The sequence below is a fragment of the Scyliorhinus torazame genome, chromosome 14 (genome assembly GCF_047496885.1).
Source record: "Scyliorhinus torazame isolate Kashiwa2021f chromosome 14, sScyTor2.1, whole genome shotgun sequence".
NCBI classification, from domain to species: domain Eukaryota; kingdom Metazoa; phylum Chordata; class Chondrichthyes; order Carcharhiniformes; family Scyliorhinidae; genus Scyliorhinus; species Scyliorhinus torazame.
This window is the reverse complement of record NC_092720.1, coordinates 106,106,058-106,129,636: the sequence shown is the minus strand read 5'-3', so window position 1 is coordinate 106,129,636 and position 23,579 is coordinate 106,106,058. Positions and strand designations below refer to the sequence as shown.

The 23,579-nt window shown below is 46.7% G+C and overlaps 1 protein-coding gene across 7 annotated transcripts in view; it reads right to left on the bottom strand.

Moving 5' to 3' along the window:
• The window catches only part of ngef (neuronal guanine nucleotide exchange factor), a 178,565-nt gene that overhangs the window by 61,539 nt on the left and 93,447 nt on the right, over positions 1–23,579 (bottom strand). For 6 of the 7 annotated variants that reach the window (XM_072474598.1, XM_072474600.1, XM_072474599.1 and 3 more), the window contains 3 exons: positions 14,178–14,525; positions 11,826–11,920; positions 2,027–2,307 (listed from right to left, as the gene is read on the bottom strand). In XM_072474598.1, coding sequence (XP_072330699.1) covers positions 2,027–2,307; positions 11,826–11,920; positions 14,178–14,525 — 724 coding nt within the window. The remainder of the gene's footprint in view (positions 1–2,026; positions 2,308–11,825; positions 11,921–14,177; positions 14,526–23,579) is intronic. The other variant, XM_072474601.1, reaches the window with a different exon arrangement.

The following is a 23,579-nucleotide window of genomic DNA, read 5'->3' as shown; positions in this document are numbered from 1 at the left end:
TTTGATGAGAAATCAGAGTGAAGGAGCTCATATACACAGAGATTCGACTATTCTGTCCAAGTGAACAAGGTAGCAGCAGGTATAAATGTCACGAAAACCTATGATGAAATAGTAGAAATATTGCAGGGCCACTATTCACCAAAACCTTCAGTCATCGCAGGAAGATTTAGGTTTCCTAAGCACAAGAAGGTGAATCGATTGCACAGTTTTTAGCTATGCTGAAAAGGTGGTGCGAATTCGGGGATGTGTTAAACGATACCACCATCAGAGATAGATCAGTTTGTGGATTTAAGGAGCGACGCTATTTAAAAGCAGTTGTTAACCAGAAGCATCCTGACCACTGGAAGTTGCTGTATCCATGGAATTAGCAGCCAAAGAAGCTCAACAGTTGAGTTGGAGCACCAGAATTCACAAGATGTTGGCCAAAACCTGAACACAGACTCACAATTGCTATAGGTATGCAAAAACAAGGCATTCAGCAGGTGATTGTTGGTGTAAAGACATCATGTGCAGAAAAGGGCCACATTGAGTATGCTTGTTGGAAAAAGAAACAAGGTTCAGGCCTGAATATTGGTGCACGTTGATTATGTTGGACAGTTTGAAGGGCATATGTTTCTCATTTTAGACAATGCTCACTCGAAATGGCCTGATGGTGCCATCATGAAGGAAATGTCAGCGGAGAAAACTATTGAGAGATGAAGTGAAATCTTCAGCAGATTCAGCTACCCTGAACAACTCGTGTGCGATAATGGGTTGCAGTTCATTTTGCAAGAGTTTGTACACTACTTGAGGGAATGGAATTCAACACTTCGACTCCTGACCATTCTGCCACAACGGGCTGACAAGACCTGTTGTACAGATGATGAAATATTCATTGAAGGTAACTGGAGAACAAGGTTCATTGTCTAAGCGCTTTAGCCAATTCCTGCTCACCTACAGAATTACTACACACTCAACAACCCAAGTTCCTTTGGTGTTTCTCTACTGTAGACATCAACTACTTACCAACATTCAATTTGCTAAAACCACCCAGAACAAAAAAATTGTGGAGGAAAAGCAGCAAGATCAGGTCATAGGACAGGAGAACAAGGCAAAATGTTTTTTGCCAGGGTCAAGAGATTCTGCCAAAGAACTATACCACAAGTGAAAAGTGGATACCTTCCACCATTTTAGTATAGCCAGGACCGTATCCTACACCATACAAACCCGAGGTGATGTAATATGGAGGAGACATGCGTATCAACCTTTGACGACAAGAATCAATCTGCCAGAGACAGAACTGAGAGAGTCCAAATCAAACTGTGCCAAGAGGCGACTTAGACCTTCCCGAGAACCTGACACTAATCAAACCAATTGGGGAAAGCAGTGCCTCAGTTGAGAACCAGACACCGAGTTAACCTCAGAACACTACATCGACTCTGGTTAAGACGACCACGGATGACGTCCAAATCAAGCCAAAGACACCAGAAGTTGCAGCAAGCACCAAAAGACAGATGCTCGAGGTTCACCGGCAGCACATAAAGAACGACGGCCTCCGCAGTGACTGACGTATTGACTGTTTTTAGTGATTGATTGTTAATGTTATACTGTTGATTATGTCAGGAACCTTCGATGTAAAGGGGGAGGAAAATGTTGTGTATTCATGGTGTTTCTCATGTTCCATCACCAGCAGCTTTTCAGTGGAACAGGGGCATTTTAAGAGACCGATCACGTGACATCATCAGCCATTTCCACAGGCAAACGGGCAGCGTTACATAGCTAAGATGAGCGTGAGGTCAGGTGTAATGCCTAGATCTGGTATGTCGCTCTTGTGGAGACCATGAATTGGATTCAATGTAAATTGGTTTTTGGAGCAGGCAAGGGGCTGGATTAGGGGTTTGCCCCTGTCCACACTCTAAACTCTGGCTTTGTAACTCTGATAAAGTAATTTATAAAAATCTGAAGTAGTAACATCTTCTAATAAAGCTCTTCATTTGTTTGAACCTCTGAGGCAGACTTAATTTTAAAACCACCACATCTGCCTTACCTCCTGAAGTTTAATTTCCTTGCGACTGAGAGTGCTCAATACTGTGCTGTTTCGTACTTTTTCTAAGTTCTGCCACAATTTCATGCCCAGGTTATTTGTCCTCGGACTGAGTTTGACCGGCTGTGATATCACTTGAGCAGAGGTGTTGGAGTCAGTCTTCACTTCCTGAGACTTGGCTTCATTTGTGAACTCGGCCGTGTTCTTTTCAGTGCAATCCTGCATCCGCCTTGTCTCAATTTCTTGAAATGTGCTCTTCTCCCGATATTCCTGGTACAGAAGTTCTGGGATAATACAAGTTAGTACATTTCAGCTGATGAATCAGATTAGCTAAGCCATGCAAGCACGATATGTGATGTGGCCTGGGGTTCACGGCCATTTATCAGATCAAGAGAAACAGCAGGAGTATTCTTAGACCTACATTATTAGCCTGTGATTCCTTTTGCTTTATCTACTAATGATTATAATGAACATTTCAGGATGAATAAATCTAGCTTGTGGTATAATCAGCATCATGTTCCATCGTCCATGTAAAACACATAGAAGCATTCATTAGTAGCATTCATTTTTCATACATATCTGATGATTTTCTAAGATTGTGTATTTTCTTACAGCAAAATAATTCAACAACGGCACAATGAAGACTACATTGAAACATAAAAACCTATTTAGAATGATGTAGCGGGCAGAATGTGGTTTCAAGCTTCTGATCTTCATACGATCGAGCAATTATCCATTAACCTTTGCCTTCATAAAAATAGAATCAATGGCGAGTCAGATAGTTCCCACAGGGAAGCGAAATCAAACAGTCACAGAGGTCACTTATGTGTGATTCCCAGCACCAAACTTCATTGACTCATTAACAATCACTGGGAAGTAGGTCATCCAGTATGGTACATATCGACTGGAATATTGAACAAAGGGTAAAGGAGAGGTATAACAAGTAGCTTCCAAAACAAAAGAGCACCCAAAATCCTCAGCCCTTCAAACAGCATTTTTCTTGGTAAATGGGATTAGATAGACAGGTTTTTGATTGACTGATTGATTGATTTGTTGTCACATGTACCGAAGTACAGTGAAAATTATTTTTCTGCGGCCAAGGGAATCTACACACATACATAGTAGACAAAAAGAACAATTGACAGAGTACCGTTGCTCTATTAATAATGTTGTTGAACCACAAGCCTTCCCTTATATCGATCAAATGACCACACAACCAGTTAGTTAGTTCAAAAGATGGTTTATTTACATACACAAGAATTACCTCGACATGCAAACACAATATCTACTACGAGTTAAATTACACATATCAGCTACAATAACCTGTACTTAACTTCAGGGCGACCGGCACTGTGCAAATGGATAAGGCCTTTATCTGGATTTCACTTGGCTGGTTCGGAGAAAGTGGTTCTGTCTCTGCTGGGCTCATCCGTCAGGTAGCAATCGTTGGTCTTGAACTTGGCTGTCTGTTCCTGCTGCAATTGGGTTGGCACAGGCTGGATCCAAAAGAGATAGAACACATGGCTGTGCTCTCTTTTATCCCTCTGGCATTTCGCGCTCTTTGGGGCGGTCCTTAACCTTGGACCCAATAGTTCGACAGGGCTCTGATCACGGTCTTCGATTTCGGCCAATAAAGGGGTGGGTGCCTTGGTAGCTGGGCGGGTCCTTAGCGGTCATTGACCTTGGCAGTTGGGCTGAGTAAAGGGAGTGACACCGATCAGTCTGTGGCTGTACCGGTTCCTTGATTGGGGTTCTATTGTCCTGGGAAAATGGGCCATTGAAATGCAAACGAGCGAGTTTTCGATCAGGCCTGGTTACCTGTGTTTCAGATACACATAGGCTGTGTATCTGTCGGAGTCCTGGGTTGGCATTAATTCCCATGGTCCTTTGCAGGTGGCCATCTTAGATGGCTACATCCCGTCCTCTTGAACCTGAACGCGAAGCGTGGTGGATCACACTATCGATCCCGGTTCATCCTTGGTGGCCCGGTCACCCTTGGTCAAGACAAGTGTCTACGCTATCTTATGGTTTGGTACATTTACCTAATATTTCATTAATACATCCATAAATTAATTCATCCCCAACGGTCACTATAATCTCGGTCACTATAAAACATTTAATTTATCCGCACAGTTGATCTCTAGCTAACGCTATCTAAGCTACTCTCATGCTGCTGGTGAATATCAAAGAACTTATATACAGTACAAAATTTAAAACAGCAGCATCACATTTCTACTTAATCCTAATAAAGTTAAAGAGGTACATGGTTGATTCTTAGCAGCGATTGGTACATGCGTTTAATTTTGATGAATTCCAAAGAAGGGGGATCAGACTGTATATATCGGGGAGAGGGAGGCTTTTGCTCACCATTTACGGAGTCGGAGTGTCTGAATGACACTGCAGATTATTGCAATTACTAGAAGGGCCTCTACTATGTATGAAAGGGGGTCCCATTTGGCAATGTTTTCGCACCAAGTGGAGGTTTTGATGTCTGTCTTTATGTCCGGGCTGGTGATGGCCTGTTGTGTGGTAGTGTTCGGGGCTGGTGTGGGGTTTGTAACAAAAGTCCGTTGCGCGTGCAGTTGCAGAAGTCCAGCGATGATCCAAACGCATGTCAGCAATCCTTGCTTCATCCTGTGTTTTCTGTTTTCCGGGTGATCCTGGGGGTGCAAGCATAGTATCTGTTATTATCTTTGGTTAATATCTCGTTTTATTAGTCTTTCTCTCCTTACTCCAATTACCCGTTATGATTGTCACCATGTGTGACTCCCTCATTTTTTTTTAAAAATATGATTTTGGAGAGACAAGAAATGCAAATGTTTAAAGTACAGAGACTCTCGCAGCTTGTGGTCAATGCTTGGAGTGGGTGGACAATTTCTTCGACCAGTCTTTTCTTTACTTGCAACCAGTGGTGGTTGAGCCTCATCTTAACCAGCCGAATTTCAGGGTGGCCAGTTTATATATTTGTTAGCCGCAATCACATTTGGCCTGGGATGTAACTAGCATATGGAGTCAGTGTAGTGTGACTGAAGAAGAGAGGAAGGAGGAGAGAAACAAAAATGAAGTGGCATTGCTGAGGTGTCTCTGTCATGAGAAGTGGTGGGTAAGTGCTCACAGTTTGCATGGGGCAGCTGGGACCTTGCAGCTGCTGTGGGTAGTGTTCTCTTTCATATCTGGGGGCGAGTCTAGCTGGTGGTGTGAATCTCCTGCAATCTCAGGCGAAGTGTCCTGACTGCCCACAGTTGTAACATGACCCCCGGGCACATAAGGTGGAGCAGGCTCTCTGGTGTATTGCTCCCTTGGGTATGGTTCCCTGGGATATTGGACTTCTCCTCTACCCTCGTTTATCCATGCGGGTCGCTGACTAGTCCTAACTGGAATATGGTGGCTTCCTGGCCATTCTGTTGTATCTGTTCCTGCAGTGACTGTTCCTATGCTCTAGATAAACGTCTCAGTACCCATGCTTCATTGTGTGCCTGTTCTGTGGGATCGAAGTTTACGCAAGCCTTTTTACCTGCTTTTGTGGTGTGGGAGACTAAAGTGCGGGTCCATTTGGCAGTGTCTTCAGCATCTACGTTAGTGCGGTTTAAATCCCCAAATACTGCCTTAAAATGTATCCAGAGGCGACCAGCAAAGGCAGTCAGATGTTCTCCCTTCTTTTGCCTGCAGTGATTTGAACCCTCGACTGGGTCTCCTTTGTTATACAAGATGGCATCTAATATGGCTGTTTTCATTTCCTGCAGAGTTCCTCCTGCTACATTTTGGGGTTCTGGCCTTATGGACTGGCTAAGGCTCATAACAACTTGCTTTACTTCCTCCCTCTCAGCTAGGCCGTACATAACTTTTTGTTGGCACATCTCCTCAAAGAAGCTGTCTGCGGATCTGCAGTGGGCTGGAATGGACTAATTTTCATGCAAGCTTCTCTTAATTGGGTTATGGATAGTGGGGTGGTGTAAACAATATCAGGCTCCTCCTGATCCGATGACCTGCGTTGTGTGGTGACCGGATTCATGGGGGTCGAATTGCGAGTGGGGGTGTGTGCTACCTGTGCAGTAGGTGCTGCGGGTGCTTTTCTTTTTGGGGCGTGGGGGTTTCGATTTTGATTTCCAGTGTCCTCTACATACCTTTGGGCACTTTCGTTTCACTCTTGCCCATCGGGAGCATCTTCCTCATCGAAGTCCTGCCTGAAAGTGTACCTGAAGCCATTCTGTACTGAGAGTAGCGACTGTAACTTTTCTATCTTCTGTTGGCATTTAGCATGGTCAACGGTACTCTGCCTCTGTTCCTTAGTGGAGCTGTGGAGCGCTCTCAAAGCTGCTTTTAAATCTGCGCATTTGCTAGTTAGCTGGGCGACCTGTTGTTCTGTTTTCTCTCTTACCAGGACTGCGCGCTGTGCATCTTGGTAGGCTTTATCGTACTGGGTCTGGAAACTACTAAGGTGAACTAGACAAGAATGATGTGCGCGTTTTACATCGGCCATTTCCTTATCCTTAGCTGCTAACTGTTCCCGGAGTTGCTCAATTATCTTCTTGCTTTCGTTACTGTTTCCCTCGTTCTTTTCTTCCTTCTCAATTAACTGCCTACGGAGCGTCTTCACGACCTCCTCTGTGCCTCGCAACTGTGCCAAACAGGACACTATTGCCATCGGCTTTCTGATTTTCCCTACATTTTTCTTGTGGACCTCGCCTAGGTTCTCCCACCAAGTTTGTCCTATCAATCAAGGATCTGACTCATCATTAGCGCAAAAATTCGACCAAAGGGGCCATCCTTTCCCCTTTAAGTATTTCCTTAATTCTTCCTCCCATATGGGGCATTGCTCTGCTCTGTTGGTCGCTGCGACCGAGTGTTCCTGTGGATTCATCAATCTTTCCATTGCTTTAGTGGCCATTACTTCTCTTATCTCTTGCTCTACTCTTAATTTGGGACAAGGGAATAAGGCGGCGATTTGAACAGCGGGTATGGCTTAAGCTATTTTCCGGCTCACAATCCCTCGATAGTTATACACAATTCTAACGAGTTTACCTTACTCTTCCTGTTAGGTACGCATGCGGGTTACTACACATTTCCGAAATTTGGCTATTTGGTCGATATGCGACTTGCACTTGTGGTTCGTTCTCTTTCTCACAATTGGATTCAATGTTTGGGGGTTCTCTCGGAGTGACAAAGTCACTTCTAATCGAGTCCTAGCGGAGTCGCCAATAATGTTGCTCTATTAATAATGTTGTTGAACCACAAGCCTTCCCTTATATCGATCAAATGACCACACAACCAGTTAGTTAGTTCAAAAGATGGTTTATTTACATACACAAGAATTACCTCGACATGCAAACACAATATCTACTACGAGTTAAATTACACATATCAGCTACAATAACCTATACTTAACTTCAGGGCGACCGGTACTGTGCAAATGGATAAGGCCTTTATCTGGATTTCACTTGGCTGGTTTGAAGAAAGTGGCTCTGTCTCTGCTGGGCTAACCGTCAGGTAGCGATCGTTGGTCTTGAACTTGGCTGACTGTTCCTGCTGCAATTGGGTTGGCACAGGCCAGATCCAAAAGAGACAGAATACATGACTGTGCTCTCTTTTATCCCTCTGGGATTTTGAGCTCTTTGGGGCGGTCCTTAACCTTGGACCCAATAGTTCGACAGGGCTCTGATCACTCTCTTCGATTTCGGCCAATAAAGGGACGGGTGCCTTGGTGGCTGGCCAGGTCCTTAGCGGTCACTGACCTTGGAAGTTGGCTTTCTGAGTAAAGGGAGTGATGCCGATCAGTCTGTGGCTGTACCGGTTGCTTGATTGGAGTTCTATTATCCTGGGAAAATGGGCCATTGAAATGCAAACGAGCGGAGATTTCGATCAGGCCTGGTTACCTGTGTTTCAGATGCACATAGGCTCTGTATCTGGCTGAGTCCTGGGTTGGCCATAATTCCCATGGTCCTTTGCAGGTGGCCATCTTAGATGGCTACAGTACATTGACAAATGGTACATCGACAAATAGTGATTGGTTACAGTGAGAACAAGGGCCAAACAAAGCAAAACATGAGCAAGAGCAGCAGAAGGTGTGCTGAATGGTGTTCTTACAGGGAACAGATCAGTCCAAGGGAGAGTCGCTGAGGAGTCTAGTAGCTGTGGGGAAAAGCTGTTCCTATGTCTGGATGTGCAGGTCGTTAGACTTCTGTATCTTCTGCCTGATGGAAGGGTCTGGAAGAGGGCAAAGCCTGGGTGGGAGGAGCCTCTGACAATGTTGTCTGCCTTCAAAGTGCCAAAGGGCCTCTTCTGCACTATTATTTGGTGATTCTGTGATAATTTGCTCTAACTCCAGTGGAAGCAATGCAAACTAGACCGTGACCCAGGTAGGTTTGGTGCTGATATTGCTACAAAGTTATCTTTGCCGTGGGAGGACAGTTAGAGTGGAACCTCTACTTGAAGTGGATAGGTGGGGTGAACTGCGAGTGGTGTGGAAGGTGGGGCGAGGACATGGACCTCCAGAAACAGTGCATGGCTCTAGCTTGGGAAACATTGCCCTGGAGATGGGTGATTAGCTGCAGGAGAGGTAGAGGCCTGGGTAATGGCATGTAAACCCATCTAAAAGATTCAACAACTTTTAAAAACATTTTTCGAGCAGCCCCCTAGGAACACAGTCAAAAGATTTCTGGATGAAGGAGGTGCTACCACCCATTTCCTAACAGGGCCACCAACACCACACTGTATGGTCCCACGGGACAAGGCGGCACCCAAGATCCTGCCCTAGTCGTGTGGGTGTCTGATATGTAAATTGTGCAATGTTTTGCTGACTCCATATATACTGTTTGGGTATGAAATGGAGGTCTCCAGCAGTTACAGCACTGTTGGGAACAATTCTCTATGGGTTTTCAGGCCTCGAGTCTCACTCTTGATCAGGCTGAAGGGGTTTCCAGCATTCTGGATTATCTCAGAGTCCCCAATAATTACATTTTAATATCCTCAACATTGGGGAGAGTTCTTAAAAAATAAATTAAGACGTGCTCTAAAATTTCCATACATCCTTTAAAACTTTGAAGTGCAAGCGATGACGAAATGCAAAGACCACACACCTCATATCGGAGCACTGGCAGTGTGGATAATAACAGCAGCATTAAGTCTCTCACTTTACAAATATATTCAAATTATACTAGCAACTAAAGTTGGTAGCCCTATAAAGTCTTGCAGTGTCATTCTAGATATGAAAGCACTAAGTTACGGAAATGATGAATAGTTTTGTGGGTGTGATTTTCAATGTCAAAGCAGTGAGATACTGCAACAGACAAAACTCCAAGAATGGAGTTCTTGAATGAACTGTGTAGCATAATAACTAGAAGTTGAAAGTGTGTTAATCTGTTGAGTTGTAAAACTACAGAGGAGCATATAAATGTTTCTTTCGGATCACTGGTCTGTATTTTTGCAATGATGAAGAGCCTCTCCATTGTTATGAAATTGGTGGAAGCAGCTAAAATGCAGAATCCTACCTCCAAACGCAGCACCTAGTGCTGAGTAATGATTGGTGTGTGCATTCATGCATCATTGAGGCAGCTGCCCACACAAAATAGCAGCTGCTGCCAGGTATGTCTGATTTTTGTTAGCCCAGAGTGGGAAATACAACGAGGGCGATTCTCCGGCCTTGTTGTGCTCTTGCTCAAGTGTAATGAGGCCGGTGAATAGTGAAAGAGGCCATAAACGAGATCCGCGTCTTGCGCCAAACAGTTTGCGATGCACTGGCCCACTTCCATAGGCGAAATCGGCATCTTGCCGTAGCATGGCGAGAAACCAATTATCACCACTTAAGTCCGATTTCTATACAATCAATGAGAGCGTATCCAATGGTCTCCCGTTATTCCCAGCAACTGGTCACGTTGGCGCCGATTGGTACTCATTTTGAAAAACGTGAAACTGGCGGAAGGGCTTCTGTGGGGAGCCGAGGAGTTGAGTAGTCATCTTTGCTCACTGGCAAAGAGCCCTGGGGCACTGGGCTTGCCACCCCAGTGCTCGGCGGTGATGGGGGGGGGGGGGGGGAAGGGTGAAGCTCCGTTGGGAAACCCTCTGTTGCGGTGCGCCGCCATGGGAGGGATGGGGGGGGGGGGGGGGGGAAGGGCGCTGAGAGGGCAACAGCTTGTGGCACCAACATGCTAACCCCTGGATCATGTGTAATCATTCCAGGGGCAAACCTTGTGCCTGACTGTCTGCCCTACCCATACCCCCCACTGACTGCTGAGGTATGTGGCTGAAGGCTATTACTGATAGGGAATTGGTAATCATGGTTAAGTGAGCATTTCACACATGCCAAGTGTATTCCCGTGGGTGGGCGGGCTATGTAGCATGAGGGAGTTATTGCCTAGCATCCCAATCGCACCTTGATGCCTGGACACTGTGCTTGAACATCTGAACACCCAGGGGACGGGACACAGCTCCGGGACATGTCTATGGCTGGCGGGTGGGTGAATGTCACGGGGAGGGGGTAATGCCTGTAGAGATAGACAAAGGGTCCAGAGGTCCGTCCGCATTCCGGAAGAAAGTGACAGAGGCGTCATAATGATTGTGCAAAAAGGAGTTTAATGTGCTGTACAATACCTCACTCCCGGTGGTGCCGCCCTCTGTCAGTTTCACAGAGTAATGCTAGCGAATGCTGACAGTTTCGCCATGGTTACAACTGGAAAATCTGGCCCACTATATTTATAAAAAAGTACCACCTCTTTTTCTTATCCAGAGTAGCACAAAGCCACATGTAAATCAGATTGTGTATTCTGCACCAAAGCCACAGCACTTAAACTGCAAGTTTAACATTTGAGCTGGAAGATATAGCCTACAAGATTTGGCATTTAGATAGCATCTTCACAATCTCAGGTCAACCCAAAGTACTCAACACCCATAGAACATAGAACAATACAGCGCAGTACAGGCCCTTCGGCCCACGATGTTGCACCGAAACAAAAGCCATCTAACCTACACTATACCATTATCATCCATATGTTTATCCAATAAACTTTTAAATGCCCTCAATGTTGGCAAGTTCACTACTGTAGCAGGTAGGGCATTCCACGGCCTCACTACTCTACTCTTTGCGTAAAGAAAAAACCCATTGAAGTATTTTTGCCATGTAGTCCCTGTTGTTGGAGATATAGCTACCAATCTGTGTGCAGCAAGACCCCGTAAACATGTATTAGGTAATGATCAGATAATCTGCTTTCTCGTGACCACATTTCACATAGATTATAAATCTCTGTAGTAGGACTTGAAACAAATGACCTCCCAACACACAGATCAGAATGCGACCACTGAGACAAGGCTATTAAAACCATCTCAAAGAGGTTAATGTTCTAAAACTAAAACAGTTTTTTTTTTAATTGCCAATGATTTTAGTATTTTTTCTGGCTTTTCATTCGGGGTGTGTCTGGATGTATTTATGGAAATAACATGTTGTTTATGATGTTGGGCTTGATGCAGCTAGTAAACCAAATACTGTTGAAAAGGATGAAGTGGCATGCAAAAACAGAAATTTCTGAAGCACCTTGGATGAATAACTATGTACTAATGTTAATTCACCTCCCACATGTTGTCAGGCTCAGTAACTCCCCCAAGCCAGCACCCACTGTTTTCGCAAACATGCACATTATAAAATCAACAGCAATGAGACAAAAAAAAAGACAAATTGAATTTTCAGGTTCATCATAACTTTGAACCTCTTCATTTTAGAGAGGATACTAATGACAAAATTCTCACTTTAAATCATAATAGAAGCACAATAGTTTGAAACATTCAAAGACATTGATCATTCATGGTATAGTACCTATATTTTCAATGAAATGCCATACATTCTTAAATCTGGTTATGGAAGCATTTGCTGGAGAATTACCATTTTGCTGTGAGCTTGCGAGAAGAAATCTAAAATGGTACAAAAAGAGATGATCAATGAGTTACATAGGATAGTTTACATTTAAATAGTAATACATTTATGAAGTCTTTCACTTCCCTACATTGAACAAATATTATTTACCCGCCAACAGCTTGTATGTATAGATTTCTATGTTATAGTTTTCTATTTTCCCCCCCTCTAGCACTTGGTGTCCTTCATTCTCTTCCACTTACTTTGTGACACCCCGGATACCATCCTCATGCTTTTTATCAAAAGATTCCTTAATTCTTCATAGACCTCCCCCAACTGGTTGATGGCCACACAGACAAGAAGGAAACACCATGCTGAGGAATTAATTCGATTTGTGTGGCATGTCTCATTGGTTCCGAGCGTGTACATTAACAAAATGAATTTGGACCTGTATATGTGTGCATAATTTACTCTCATCCATCTGATATTTTCTATATATCTGGAGCTTACACGTATAGCTTGGATCGATTGTTTCCTGTTAGCAACCTAGTGAGTATTGTAGCATTGAAACAGAAATGAAATGTCCAAGATACAGACTCATGTTAAGAGTCAATTTTACTATTTGACCCAGAATTTGCAGTAGCAGAGCCTCCAGTAGTGTCTGCCATTAGTTAGACAAGCCCCCTGCGGCCTTCAGCTCAAATATGTTTTGCCCACCCCGTTGCTAAAAGTGTGAGCTGATGGCACAACGAGGGACTCCGGGAAGTCATCTAAGACTCGGGTGAGCAACTGCTGAATCTCTCTGTAAGCAATCAGATTGAAAATTATAAAATTAATAGCATATGGAGAGAGAAGGAAGTGTAAATTGGAGCAGGTGAATTCAACATCAAACAGAAAGATAAATCAAGAGATGGAAATAAAACACCTGAATAAACAAGACTCAATGCCAGATAGGCTGTAATTAACAATTACCATGCTGTTAAAGAGATATTTATCTGTGCAGTGAAAGTACTTATGTTTTTGTAGCGAGTTTAGTTTGTATCAGACCACACAAGAAATAGGAGTAGACCATATGCTCCATCAAGCCTTCCCTTGATTCAGGATGATTATGACTGATTTGGGGCTTTAACTCTACTGTTTCTTAAATACAGCAATACATGCATGTCAGTGGTGAGGTAGAAAAATGTGATTCTTATAAAGCAAATAGCTGAGCTATGCAAAACTTGTGCATAAACATTGGATATTCAAAGTTAAGCACATCTGCTCCTTGTCTGAATTTGCTGTACCATTTGCTCAGAAATAATGGCCAGGTCATTCACCTCACCATTGTTTAAACAACAGATTCTGGCCCATTAAATTGAGAAATGAGAGTTCAGGTAAATTGAACACTTTTTATATAATATCAACATGAAGCTCCCTTTAAATCAGATTCTGTCTGGGCAAAACGCAAATGAATCCCCTCCCCTCAATCTTCCTTTTGAAATTCTTTAACCTTGATCTTGTAAGGGAACCTCTAGATAACCAACGTGCATTTTTCATTTCCTAAATTAACTCATCTTGCATTCTATCTTGGTGAGATTTCCAATTTGATATCATTATTTTGTTGAATTTATCCCATGTTATGTTACGACCTCTACTTACATGGGAATTGTATGGGGACCATTTGTACCTGTTTCACTTTATGTGTGTCATCAGACAGAGAAGGCTCATCTCTGATTGGGCACTAGCAGCAAAGAGTGGGATTCTCTGGGTTTTCCATGTTCTGGCCAGGACATTCCGAGCCTGCCATCCTTGTTTTTTATCCATTACAATTATTGAATTCTTGACCGGCACTTCCTCCCAGTGCCAATGCTCGACAGGTGGGCCCAACCAGGGAATCCACCTGTAGCTTTAAAGTCAACTCTCAGCTCGCAGAGATGAAAGGATAACATTCCAGCGCATCATTTCATCCATTTCTATTTAAAACTTCACAAGTTAAATGTGACCAGATGGAAAGTTTAATTCTGCATCTCAATGTGGAATTTCTGTTGACCTTACCAGTCACCCTTATGGCTTTTTCCAAGTGAGATTGCTATTTTCAAGTCAAAATGATTGGAATGGGAAAGCTTCCAGGATTATTTACTGCTTTATGCAAGGTTTTCAAGTTCAATAGAAATTGAGTCGAACCTGCCTCTATAAATTTCACAGGACTCATAAAACGTACTGTGTTTAACTGGATTTGAATCCAGCCCCTGACAATATTTTGTTATGCTAGTCTCATTCTAGTGTAATTCCAAAACATTGCAAAATTTACTTGGTTTCTCAGATATACCTCACCTGTTTGAGCTGTTCTTCTCGGGAGCATCCATTAATGAAATTAGCTTCAATCCTGTGTTTTCAAGGGGTGGAGCTTCTTCTCTGAGAGTACAGGATCCAAAGTCATTGGCTAGAATCTCTGTACCAGTGACGTTACCCTGAGTTGGAATGGAACAGGTTGAATTCTTCAGAAGATTTTCGGATTTTGATGCCGATGGACAACCTTGGTTGTCATAAGGCCTTTGCGTGTGATTTTCCTTTTGCACCTCATGCAGTTCCAAAACGGGCAAAGACCCATGGTAACTGGGCAACATTGTCGCATCAATAGCACTCCAGTGATTAGGTCCAAGGTTCTTTGGCACTGATGACCTGGGTCAAAAAGATTAGTGTTCTTTACAGCCATCAACAATCAAAACACAATGGCACTTCTTTTTGCAATAGTAACAATAATCAAATATCTAAAATACAGAGCTACAAGTATGCCAAAAATAATTGGTTACTGAATTCAACTTTAAAACAAAGCCAAGAGGGGCTCATTTGACTATCTCTGGAGTGCTTGCCAGTATAATCATCAACAGGCAACTGAATATGTCTCACCCAATTCAGGTTATTGCCCAAAATAGCATGTCACTAGCCTAAATCGCATGATTTGACAGGGCTTTTATTCTTCCACGATATGAAGATGAGAACATAGCTCATATATCTGTTGAATGAACGAATTGCAAATTCTGTTCAATACCTGCACAATGCAGCATCATCAGACATAATAGACTGATTTTAATGCCTGTCACCTTAATGCCTGTCACCCAATGAGAATAGTCCATTGAGGGAAATAAAATCAGGCTGAGCCACAACCACATAGCCCCCATCCAACAATATATTGGGCTGGGTTCTCTGCTGCCAGTAGTGGAGTTCCCAATGTGGCGGAGAATCCAGCGTTGGCCAAAACTTCCGATGCTCTGGTTCCCTACTGGCGAAGGCATCAAAGTTTCCACCCTGCACCAGTGGGATGAAGACCCATTTGCATCCCATTAATGGGCTGGGCACCAGATTCTCTAAGCCTGAGTGAATCTCCAGTCCTCCAGGCTGGATTCACGTGGGCGAGAATTGGTGCAGGTTTTTCCCAGCGTTGACCTGGCATGGTGGACCTCTCAATGGACCAAGCGGCTAACTCTTTTAGGGAGATGCCCCAAAGTCGATTGGAGGGCTACCCTCCCCCCACAATGCAAATCCTGCCCACCCGTCCCACCAGACCACCACACTGGCTCCCCCTTCAGAGAGATCCTCATTAGAGACACCCTCATAAGAGAGACCCCCGTTAGAGAGACCCCTGTTACAGAACCCCCCACCAATATATAGACCCCCACCACAAACCCCTATTACAGAAACCGCCACACAAACTCCCCCTTACTGTGACCCCCACCACAAATCCCCACATTACAGAGACCCCCCACCACAAACCCTCATTACAGAGACCACCACTAGAATCCCCCCATTACATTGACCCCTGCCTGGAAGCCCCTCATAACAGGAACCCCAGCTTGGAAGCCCCCCCATTACAGAAACCTCAACATGGAAGCCCCCCATTACAGAAACCTCTACCTGGAAGCCCCCCCATTACAGAAACCTCTACCTGAAAGCCCCCAATACAGAAACCTCTACCTGGAAGCCCCCCCATTACAGAAACCTCTACCTGAAAGCCCCCATTACAGGAACCCCAGCCTGGAAGCCCCCCATTACAGGGACATTGTCTGGAAGGTAGAGAAAAGTTCAGACTGAGACAGTGAGAAATATCACTCCATTAATACTCACCTGTGTAATACACTTCTGGCTCAGGCAGAGAAAGCAGAACCTGTAAATTCCTAGAAAGGGAAACCCATATCAACTGGCCTTAAACCTCCTCAGATCTTTGATCTGCAAGGCTTTTATTCACATTAATGTGAAATTGATTTTACTAGGCTGTGATTGACAACTTACAAACACCCAACTACCGGGATTGTTTAATCTCATTTCCCTTCACGCTTGAATAGATTTCAAGTAGCCTGCTGTGAAACTAACCACATTGTTTATAAACATCGAACGCGCAATTCAACTAATTGGGAACAATGTCTCGCAGCACTGAGAAACACATGTCTATACAATGTGACTCTTGTTATAAAAGGAATCTCAGAGGGGAATGCGTGGCCAAAGCTGCACAGAGCCCAGTTTTGAACACTGGGAATGGGGCAGCACAGTGGTGCAATGGTTAGCACTGCTGTCTCACAGCGCCAAGGACCCAGGTTCGATCCCAGACCCGGGTCACTGTCCGTGTGGAGTTTGCACATTCTCCCCATGTCTGCCTGGGTCTCAACCCCACAACCCAAAGATGTGCAGGGTAGATGGATTGTCCACGCTAAATTTCCCCTTAATAACCCACGTAGGGTACCCCTGGCTCCATCGCGCACGAACAAAAAATGCCATCCTTGCATCTTGGCAGTGCCAACCTATCACCCTGGCAGTGCCCATGCCATCTGGCAATGCCACTTTGGCACCCAGGTGGCACTGACAGGGTGCCCAAGTGACACCAATAGCACCAGGGCACCACTCTGCCTAAAGGGAATGCAGCTGGGGGCCTCAGATACCCTGGGAGACCCCCCACGAGACCCCCCACATGTGCCGTTCCATCTGGCCATTCCCAGACTGAGTGCATGGGCTCTGAGCAAGGTGATACACTGGCACTCCCAATACCACCTGGGCACCCTGGCACTACCAGCCTGACAGTGCCACATGGCACTGTTAGGGTGCCCGGATGACACTGTAAGGCTGGCGGGGCACTGCCATGGTGCCAGGCTGGCGATGCCCAGGTGGCATTTTGCCCATGCCGGGGATCAGGCCCAGAGGTGACCTGCTCTTATGAGGTGGGGCGTAGGGGCCTCCATTACCCCCTTATAAATAAGTTGGGGCATTGACGGATCCAGAACCTTCAATTTCAACCTCGGATGACGGTCTGTGTCACGTTTGCACTGTCTCCCAGTGTCTGCGTGGGATTCCTCCGGTGCTCGGGTTTCCTCCCGCAGTCCAAAGATGTGCAGGTTAGATGGATTGGCCATGCTAAATAGTCTCTCAGTGTCCAATGGTTAGGTGTGGTTATGGAGTTACAGGGATGGGGCGGGGGAGTGGCCTGGCTAGGGTGGTTTTTCAGAGGGTCAATGAAGCCTCAATGGGCTGAATGGCCTCCTTCTGCACTGTAGGGATTCTGTAATAGTCATTATGGATGTCAAAAGGGCAAGCCTTGCTTGAAGAAACTTAGAGGTAAAAGAGACAGTGGCTAAACTGTAATGGAGTAGATGTGATTTATCAGGATTTCCAAAAGGCCTTTGATCAAGTGTTATTTAATAGACCAACAAATAAGATCAGAGCATTTGGAGTTGGGTACAAGCAGTACAGTGGACAGATAACTGGGCTGCAAGACAGAAAGCAGAGTGTAGGAGTAAAGGAGTGTGGCAAAAGATGGGAATCGTACCCAAAGATGATTGGTACTAGGACCACTGTTGTTCCTGATGTACATTAATAATGCAGACTTTGGAATAAAAAAACACAATATCTAAATTTACAGATAGCACCAAATAGGATGACAGTCAATATTGAGGAGGACTACGAAGGATTACAAGAAGAGATTAATAAACTTGCAGAATGGACATATTATTGACAAATGAATTTCAACACAGCCAAGTGTGAGATTATACATTTGAACAAGAAAAATAAAGCGGTCACGCTATAATTGGAAAGTAATGATCGAAATAGAGTAGAGGAGGAAAGGGATATATAAAAGTATAATCACACAAATCCCTAAAAGTAGCAAAGTTTAAGAACTCATATAAAAAAAAAACACCGTGGTTCATTTCACCATGGGGTAGGATTGATGAGTATAGAGGTTATACTAAACTTGAATTGAACTTGTTAGGCTACACTTGGGAGTACTGTGTTAAATTCTGGTGACCACATTATAAAAATAATTTTGAGGCACTACAGAAAACACAAGTAAGGTTTACTACAACGATGCCAAAACTGTGAGGCTATCGCTATCAGGAAAGGAAGAACAGGCTGGATCTCTTCTTGAAAAGAGAAGGCTGAGGGGTGATGTGTCTTTAAATTTATGCAAAGATTTTATAAAGTAGACAGAGAATGTTCAACTTCTGTGGAAGAGTAAAATTAAAGGACATCAAGAAAGATCACCAAGAAATCAAATAATTAATTCAGAAGTAACTTTTTTACCAAGAGAGTGGTCAAATATGAAGCTCATCACCACAGAAAGTAGTTAAGGCCAGTACTGATGCACTTAAGAGGAAGATAGACAAGCATGAAGAAGATAAGAACATAAGAACTAGGAGCAGGAGTAGGCCATCTGGCCCTTCAAGCCTGCTCCGCCACTCCGCGAATGAGATCATGGCTGATCTTTTGTGGACTCAGCTCCACTTTCCCGCCCGAGCACATAACCCTTTATTCTTCAAAAAAATATATATCTTTATTTTGAAAACATTTAATAAAGGAGCCTCAACCGCTTCACTGGGCAGGGAATTCCATAGATTCACAACACTTTGGGTGAAGAAGTTCCTCCTGAACTCAGTTCTAAATCTACTTCCCCTTATTTTGCCCCCTAGTTCTGCTTTCACCCACCAGTGGAAACACTGCCACATCTATCCTATGTATTCCCTTCATAAGTTTATATGTTTCTATAAGATCCCCCCCCCCGCATCCTTCTAAATTCCAATGAATACAATCCCAGTCTACTCAACCTCTTCTTGTAATTCAACCCCCTCAACTCTGGGATTAACCTAATGAAACTCCTCTGCACACCCTCCAGCGCCAGTAAGTCCTTTCTCAGGTAAGGAGATCAAAACTGAACACAATACTCCAGGTGTGGCCTCACTAACATCTTATACAGTTGCAGCATAACCTCCCTCGTCTTAAACTCCATCCCTCTAGCAATGAAGGACAAAACTCCATTTGCCTTCTTAATCACCTGTTGCACCTGTAAACCAACTTTTTGTGACTCATGCACTAGGACACCCAGGTCCCTCTACACAGCAGCATATTTTAATATTTTATCATTTCAATAATAATCCCTTTTGCTGTTATTCCTACCAAAATGGATAACCTCCCATGTGTCAACATTGTATTCCATCTGCCAGACCCTAGTCCATTCACTTAAATTATCCAAATCCCTCTGCAGGCTTCCAGTATCCTCTGCACTTTTTGCTTTACCACTTATCTTAGTGTCGTCTGCAAACTTGGACACATTGCCCTTGGTCCCCAACTCCAAATCATCTATGTAAATTGTGAACAATTGTAGGCCCAATACTGATCCCCGAGGGACACCACTAGCTACTGATTGTCAACCAGAGAAACACCCTGTGGTATTATAGGTACCCGAGAGACTAAAGTACCATTGGTGGAACCTGTATGCTTGCTATTGGCTAGAGTGTATAATAGCTCCGCCCTGATAGGTGGGGTATAAGAACCCGTGCCGCCCCAGCAGCCCTCATTCTGTACCTGAGCTGCTGGGTGAAACATCTAGCTTATTAAAGCCTTCAGTTGGACAACAACCTCGCTTTAGTGGTCATTGATCGTGCATCACTTTAATAAGCTAGAATTTTAAGACGAAAGGATGGCGCTCCGAATCAAGCCGGAGTGTCTGCAACTTAGCCCCCACGCGGCGAACTCAGCAGCAATCTTTAAGCACTGGCTGGCATGTTTTAAAGGGTATCTCAAGACGGCCGAAAACGCACCCGCGGGAGAGCAGAAACTGCACGTCCTCCACTCAAGGGTGAGCCTGGAGATTTACACCCTCATCGAGGAAGCGGAAGACTTCGATGCAGCAATCAAGCTGCTAAAAGGACACTATATTCGCCCGGTAAACCAGGTCTACGCCCGGCACCTGCTTGCAACAATACGGCAAACCCCTGGAGAATCGTTGGAGGAATTCTACCGTGCACTCCTGGTGCTGGGAAGAAGCTGTGGCTGCCCGCAAGTTGCGGCGAGCGAACACACGGAACTTTTAGTCCGGGACGCTTTCATAGCAGGTATGCTTTCATTACAAATCCGCCAGCGCCTGTTAGAGAAGGACACCCTGGGTGGGTCTCAGGGAGGCACTGGCCCTTGCAGGTTCCCTGGACGCGGCCTCCAGGAACGCCCGCGCCTACGTTTCCGACCGCACGGCAGCCCCCTGGGCAGCATGGAACACCGCAGCGGCCGACCCCGAGACTTCCCCCCGTTCCCCCGCAGGCCTGCGCTGCAAGGCGGCCTGGCAACTCCGAGTGGCCCCGCTGCTACTTTTGCGGGCAGGCCAAGCACCCCCGCCAGCGCTGCCCAGCCCGCGCATCCACCTGCAAAGAATGCGGCAAAAAGGGCCATTTCGTGGGGGTATGTCATGCCCGAGCGGTGGCCGCGGTCTCCAGCGGCGAATCCGGACCGCCACCACAAACTTCTCCAAGGGCCCCGTGTGGCCAGCGGTCGCCGCCACTCCCATATCCCAGGGCCACGTGCGGACCCGGGCGCTGCCAACTTGTTCCACGGACGCGACGCTGGAGGGATGGGCGCCGTCATTTTGTGCACCCCCGGCCATGTGCAACCTATGGGAGACGCCATCTTGGATGAACCCCCAGAACCCCAGCTCGGCCGACCACACACTGCCTGAACAGAATTCCCAACTACTGAGATTGGCCTCGGTGACTCTGGATCAGTCTCGACCTCGAACACTCTCAACCGCTACGACCACTGTTTTCATCAACGGGCACGAGATGTCCTGCCTAATTGACTCTGGGAGCATGGAGAGCTTCATACACCCAGACACGGTAAGGCGCTGTTCCCTCCTCATCCACCCTCTAAAATCAAAAAATCTCACTGGCCCCCGGTTCCCACTCAGTGGAGATAAAGGGGTTTTGTGTAGCAAACCTCAGTCCAGGGAAGGGAGTTCAAAAATTTCCGTCTCTACGTCCTTCCCCACCTCTGCGCGGCTACACTCCTGGGTTTAGACTTCCAGTATGACCTTCAAAGCCTGACCTTCCAATTCGGCGGCCGTATACCCCCCTTACTGTCTGCGGCCTCGCGACCTTTAAGGCCAACCCGCCTTCCCTGTTTGCGAACCCCACCCCGGATTGCAAACCCTTCGCCACCAGGAGCAGACACTACAGTGCCCAGGACCAGGGGCGAAATTCCCGGAAACAGCGCGATGTCCGCCGACTGGCGCCCAAAACGGCGCAAATCAGACGGGCATCGCGCCACCCCAAAGGTGCTGAATGCTCCGCATCTTTGGGGGCCGAGCCCCAACCTTAAGGGGCTAGGTTGGCGCCGGATGAATTTCCGCCCCGCCAGCTGGCGGAAAAGGCCTTTGGTGCCCCGCCAGCTGGCGCGGAAATGACATCTCCGGGCGGCGCATACGCGGGAGCGTCAGCGGCCGCTGACAGCTTCCCACGCATGCGCTGTGGAGGGAGTCTCTTCTGCCTCCGCCATGGTGGAGACCGTGGCGGAGGCGGAAGGGAAAGAGTGCCCCCACGGCACAGGCCCGCCCGCGGATCGGTGGGCCAGGCCACCGTGGGGGCATCCCCCGGGGCCAGATCGCCCCGCGCCCCCCCCCCCCCAGGACCCCGCCCGCGCCATCTTGTCCCGCCGGTAAGGTAGGTGGTTTAATTTACGCCGGCGGGACAGGCATTTTAGCGGCGGGACTTCGGCCCATCCGGGCCGGAGAATCGCGCGGGGGGGGGGGGCTCGCCAACCGGCGCGGCGCGATTCCCACCCCCCGGTGCCGGAGGTTCGGCAACCGGCGGGGGCGGGATTCACGCCAGCCCCCGGCGATTCTCCGACCCAACCGGGGGGGGGGGGGCGGAGAATCTCGCCCCTGATCTTTATTAGGTCAGAGGTCCAAAGGCTACTGAGGGAAGAAGTAATTGAAGCCAGTAACAGCCCCTGGAGAGCTCAAGTAGTGGTGGTAAAGACCGTGGAGAAACATAGGAAGGTCATCGACTACAGTCAGACCATCAACAGGTTTACGCAGCTGGACGCATACCCCCTCCCCCGCATATCCGACCTGGTATATAGGATTGTGCATTATAAGGTCTTCTCCACGGTGGATCTCAAGTCCGCCTACCACCAGCTCCCCATCCGCACTAGTGACCGCAAATACACTGCCTTCAAGGCAGACGGGCGGCTCTATCACTTCTTAAGGGTTCCCTTTTGTGTCACTAATGGGGTCTCGGTCTTCCAGCGCGAGATGGACCGAATGGTTGACCGGTACGGTTTACGGGCAACATTCCCGTATCTCGATAATGTCACCATCTGCAGCCACGACAAGCAGGACCACGACACCAACCTCCGAAAATGTCTCCAGACCGCTAAAATCCTTAACCTAACTTACAAGGATAAATGCGTGTTTAGTACCGACCGTCTTGCTACGTAGTGCGAAATGGAGTTATAGGCCCCAACCCTGAACGCATGCGCCCCCTTATGGAGTTCCCCCTCCCTCACTGCTCTAAGGCCCTAAAACGCTGCCTAGGGTTTTTTAAGCTACTACGCCCAGTGGGTCCCCAACTATGCAGACAAGGCCCGTCCCCTGATCCAATCCACAGTTTTTCCCTCGTCGATAGAGGCCCGCCAGGCCTTCAGCCGCTACAAAGCAGACATTGCAAAGGCCACAATGCACGCCATCGACACGTCTCTCCCCTTCCAGGTCGAGAGCGATGCGTCTGACGTAGCTCTGGCGGCCACCCTCAACCAAGCGGGCAGACCCGTGGCCTTCTTCTCCCGTATCCTCCATGCTTCCGAAATCCGCCACTCCTCAGTCGAAAAGGAGGAGGCCCAGGCCATAGTAGAAGCTGTGCGACATTGGAGGCATTACCTGGCCGGCAGGAGATTCACTCTCCTCATGGACCAACGGTCGGTTGCTTTCATGTTCGATAATGCACAGCGGGGCAAGATAGAAAATGACAAGATCTTGCGGTGGAGGATCGAACTCTCCATCTACAACGATGAGATCTTGTATCGTCCCGGGAAGCTAAATGAGCCTCCTGACGCCCTGTCCCGCGGCACATGTGCCACCGCACAAGTGGACCGCCTCCGAGCCCTCCACGAGGACCTCTGCCACCCGGGGGGGTCACTCGATTTTTCCATTTCGTCAAGACCCGCAACCTGCCCTACTCCATCGAGGAGGTCAGGACTGCCACCAGGGACTGCCAAATCTGCGCGGAGTGCAAACTGCACTTCTACCGGCCAGAGAGAGCGCACCTGATAAAGGCTTCCCGTCCCTTTGAACGCCTCAGCATGGACTTCAAAGGCCCCCTCCCCTCCACCGACCTCAACACGTACTTCCTGAACGTGATTGACGAGTACTCCCGGTTCCCATTCGCCATCCCCTGCCCCGGCATGACCGCAACCACCGTCATCAAGGCC